Source organism: Microtus ochrogaster, chromosome 17, assembly GCF_000317375.1.
Source record: "Microtus ochrogaster isolate Prairie Vole_2 chromosome 17, MicOch1.0, whole genome shotgun sequence".
Lineage (NCBI taxonomy): Eukaryota > Metazoa > Chordata > Mammalia > Rodentia > Cricetidae > Microtus > Microtus ochrogaster.
Genome location: NC_022019.1, coordinates 34,508,547 through 34,512,523, shown reverse-complemented (window position 1 = coordinate 34,512,523; position 3,977 = coordinate 34,508,547). Strand labels below are relative to the sequence as shown.

Here is a 3,977-nt window from a genome sequence, read left to right as displayed (position 1 = left end):
GCCAGCGTCAAACACACGGGCTGCTCGGGGCACGTAAGCCAGCGTCAAACACATGGGCTGCTCGGGGCACGTAAGCCAGTGCTACCTCCACAGGTTAATGGCACGTAGACTAGTGCTATTCCTTCAGCTTAAAGAATAAATAAAATGGGGCTGGAGAGATGGCTCAGCAGTTAGGAGCAGTGACTGCTCTTCCAGAGGACCCGGGTTCAATTCCCAGCACCCACATGGCAGCTCATACCTGCCTTCATACCAGTGCACATAAAGAAAAGTTAAATTAGACCATTTAAAAATTCTCAAATAAATAGATAATAAGATGGGCATGGTGGGACCCACCTTTAATCCTAGCACTTGGGAGGCAGAGGCAGGCAGATCTCTGAGTTTAAGGCCAGCCAGGATGACACTGTGAGACTCTTAAGCCAGGAAAGAAGGGAGAGAGGGAGGAAGAAGAGGAAGAAAATCAGTCTGGTGTTACAAAAATGTCTGGTTTTACGGGGCCAAGTGAGATGGCTCAATCAGTAAAATGTTTCATAAGGACCTAAGTTCTACCCTGTGCAACCACACAAAAAGCCTAGGCATGATGGCAGGTACCTGTAACCCCAGCACTGGGGAGGTGGAGACAGGTGGACCCCTGAGGAATCATAACCAGTTAGACTAACCCAATTAGTGAGCCCCAGGTTCAGTGAGAGACTCTGCCCCTATCTCAGAACGTGAGGTGGAGAACTTGCAGACACCTGATACTGACTTCTGACCATGGGCATGCAACACCCCGACACAATAATACTAACGGCCATCTTCTGACATATCTTAACACGATGTGATGAAAATCGCTGTATAACTGATATCTGGGGGCGAAAATGTAAACGTGACTCTCTGGAATGTCCCAGAAAGGCATTTGCCTCTTTTGTCAGAATTGTGCTGAGTTGCCAGGGCTCTTCCACTCAGTGGGTGCTGGTGCGTCTTCACACGCTCTGCTTGGGTCTTTTCAAGTAGTGTTTTTCATGATCGAGTATAATGCATGTAAGAGATGAAGACACAGATATAATATCAGTGTGGTTTTCATTTCTCCTCTCAGGTAATTTGGCCCAGGCTGAAGCAGTCGGAAGAGAGGCGCTGGGATTAATCCCGAATGATCACTCTCTCATGTTCTCCTTGGCAAATGTGCTGGGGAAATCCCAGAAATACAAGGTGCGTAAACCACAGGCCTGGATGTCCTGAGGCTGCCAGGAGCTAGCAGTGTTTCTTATGCCCAGTTCCATCGAGAGTTAGGCTAGAGGACACCAGGGGAACTCTTGGTCAGATTAGTTGCCCAACAGACAGACATGGGGTCAGACCCAGTGCCTTTTCTCATCAGAAACAGGCCTGTTCCTTGTGGAGAGGGAACAGAAAGCAGGCACAGATCTTAACTAGGAGAGCTGCTGGTCTGTCTGTACTATACAGCTGTTTCATCCTTCCCATGATGTCCCCTTCCCCTTTGCATGGAGAGTCTGACCCTGTCCCTTGCAGTAGGGAAGGGGTAGTAGGGTTGTCTATGGGTACTACCTTTTGTATTTTATGTAGCTAGTTCCCACTGCTGCCAAGCTTTCCCCTCTTCTGAATTACATCTCATCAGCAAGGTCCTAGAACTTTTTGACCACTGAAAACCACAAGGTCTTGAGTCTGGCACTGAGAGGTAGCTCGTGGTAGAGGACTTGCCTAGGAGGTATGAGATCCTGGACTTGACCTCCAGCCCCACAAACACACACACTCACTCGCGTGGATATGTGTGCACACACATACCTCTTCCACTCAGGTTTACAAGAGTGGTAAGTGGTTGGCTGGACCTCACTCCCCGTGTACTTCAGGGAACTGGGGGTCCGTGACCAGCTGACCCCACCCTCTCACTTTAGACATCAGAATCGTTGAGGGAGCTTGTTAACACAGATTCCTCCCTAGGAGAATCAGCCTGTAGTGGGTCAAGTCAGGATATTTATTTCTAACTGATATCCTGGCACCCCACACAGAAAGCCTTAGAGGTACTTTGAGAAGCAGTTGCATGACTTTTGGTGGGAGAATTATTTAAGGATTGTGGGCTGATAGATATTTGAGTTACTACTTAAAATACTTTAATATTTTATTAGTATCTTATATTAATGTTTTATTCTGAATTATGTTATACTGAGGCCATAGATATGATTCAAGGCCTAACAGTAGCAATTAATTTTCCTTTTAGAGAACCCTACTAATGCATTAATTAATTAATACCCCTCTATTGTCATTGCCTTGTGTTCATTAGACATCATTATTGATTTAATTTTTTGTAAATTGCTTCATGTGTTTCTATCCTTTCTGAATGTTGGTGAATTTAGGTTTCATTATACATTTTTAGTTCTAGCTTCTGTCCTAAAAAGTGGCTTTTGGAGATTCTCTATTCTTTTTTGTACCTCTACATGGGGGAAGGGGTGTGGTTGTCAGCAGGGACAAGTTGGGAGACTTGGTCCCCCATTGACCCAGCGACAGCAAGCCTTCTTCGGGATGCCAGTTCTATAACTATTGTATTGACTTTTTTCCTATTCTACAGTCTGTGAAGTACAATTTCTGTTATAGGAATTGGACCCAGGCTTCATTGGCTTCCTGTTCACACGCCCCACCCCCATGAGTAGCTAATACTCCGTATAGCAGAATGGAGCCGTTAGTTGCCCTTGTCTGTACACATTTTTCATCTAATGGGCAAGGCAGAGTGCTGAGCCTATGATAAGGAAATAAGGTGAAATCTGAAATAAGGAGCTCATTTTGAGCTCTTAGGTAGCTACCAGCAGGGAGCATAATGGGGTCAGCCAGCCAAGGGCCAGCATTTGATACTTTTTTTCAAGTTAAAGATTTAGAATGTAACCATCTATGTAGCTTTTCTGTCACAATGGGAAGAGGACCTTTTGTTCTTGGCAGGCAGGATGCCCTGTCCTGCTTGTTGTTGGCTGTCTCCTGGCAAAGCCCTGGGCAGACACAGTAGGGCAAGGGAGGTGGGAGTGGTGGTGACTTACAGGATTGGCTTCTAGCCCATGGATTGGGAGTCCACATTCTGGACAACTTACTTGTCTTTTATGCACTTTGTTGATTTTCTCTTACTTGGGGCGTGTGTGTGTTTGCTTGCACATGCGTGTGTGACTGGAGTCAGAGGCTGATGCAAGGTATCCTCCTCAGTCGCTGTCTACCTTACTCTTTGAGTTTGCCGATTCGGCTAGATTGCCTGGCCAGAGAGACTCGGGAGCCCTCCCGCCTCTACCTCCCTAGCACTCTGTCAGCCTTTGCATGGGTGTTAAGATACAGATTCAGATCCTCGGGCTCGTAGTCATGAAATGACCAAACCAATTTCTCGTCGGCATCAGGATGCAGGCTAGCAGCCTGCTAGCAGCTTGGGTGCACAGAAAATGTGTCTGTTGTATCGAGTGGTTCTAGTGCTCGTTCAAGAGCCCTTGAACCTAGCAGCAGCTCACCTGCCAGGCCTCAGTCTGTTCTTGTGCAAAGCGAAGATAGCAGTCTGCTCGACTTCTGGCAAAGGTGGAATTTGTCTCCTGAATGGTAAATCATGCCTACCAAAGGGTGAGTTTAATGAGCATTAAGTGGCTCTCTGCGAATCATTTTAAACCTATTAAAATTTATGTTAGTTGCTAATTCTGGGCCAGTGTGGGAGGGCAGAAGTGGTGTTCAGCTCTTGCTGTGGTCCTTCCCAGCTATTCCCTTTCTGCATTGCTGTCTCCCCTGCTTTGGGGTTCAAGAGCACATCACAACGAGAGTGGTCATGTGTGTCACATGTTAAGAATTCTTTGGTTTTTCTCATGTAGGTTCTACCTAATTTATTTGATTTTTTTAAAAAATTTATACCTGTTTATTTAATAGACTGAATCTTGCTGTATTTTGTTATGTAGCCCAGGTTGACTCTCTGAATCCTGCTGTATTTTGTTATGTAGCCCAGGTTGGCTCTCTGAATCCTGTTGTATTTT

At 46.0% G+C, this 3,977-nt stretch overlaps 1 protein-coding gene across 2 annotated transcripts in view; it reads left to right on the top strand.

Moving 5' to 3' along the window:
• Tmtc4 (transmembrane and tetratricopeptide repeat containing 4) overlaps positions 1–3,977 on the top strand; it is a 57,493-nt gene that overhangs the window by 50,680 nt on the left and 2,836 nt on the right. For both annotated transcript variants that reach the window (XM_026783240.1, XM_005355701.1), the window contains exon 16: positions 1,073–1,185. In XM_026783240.1, the coding sequence (XP_026639041.1) occupies positions 1,073–1,185 (113 nt within the window). The remainder of the gene's footprint in view (positions 1–1,072; positions 1,186–3,977) is intronic.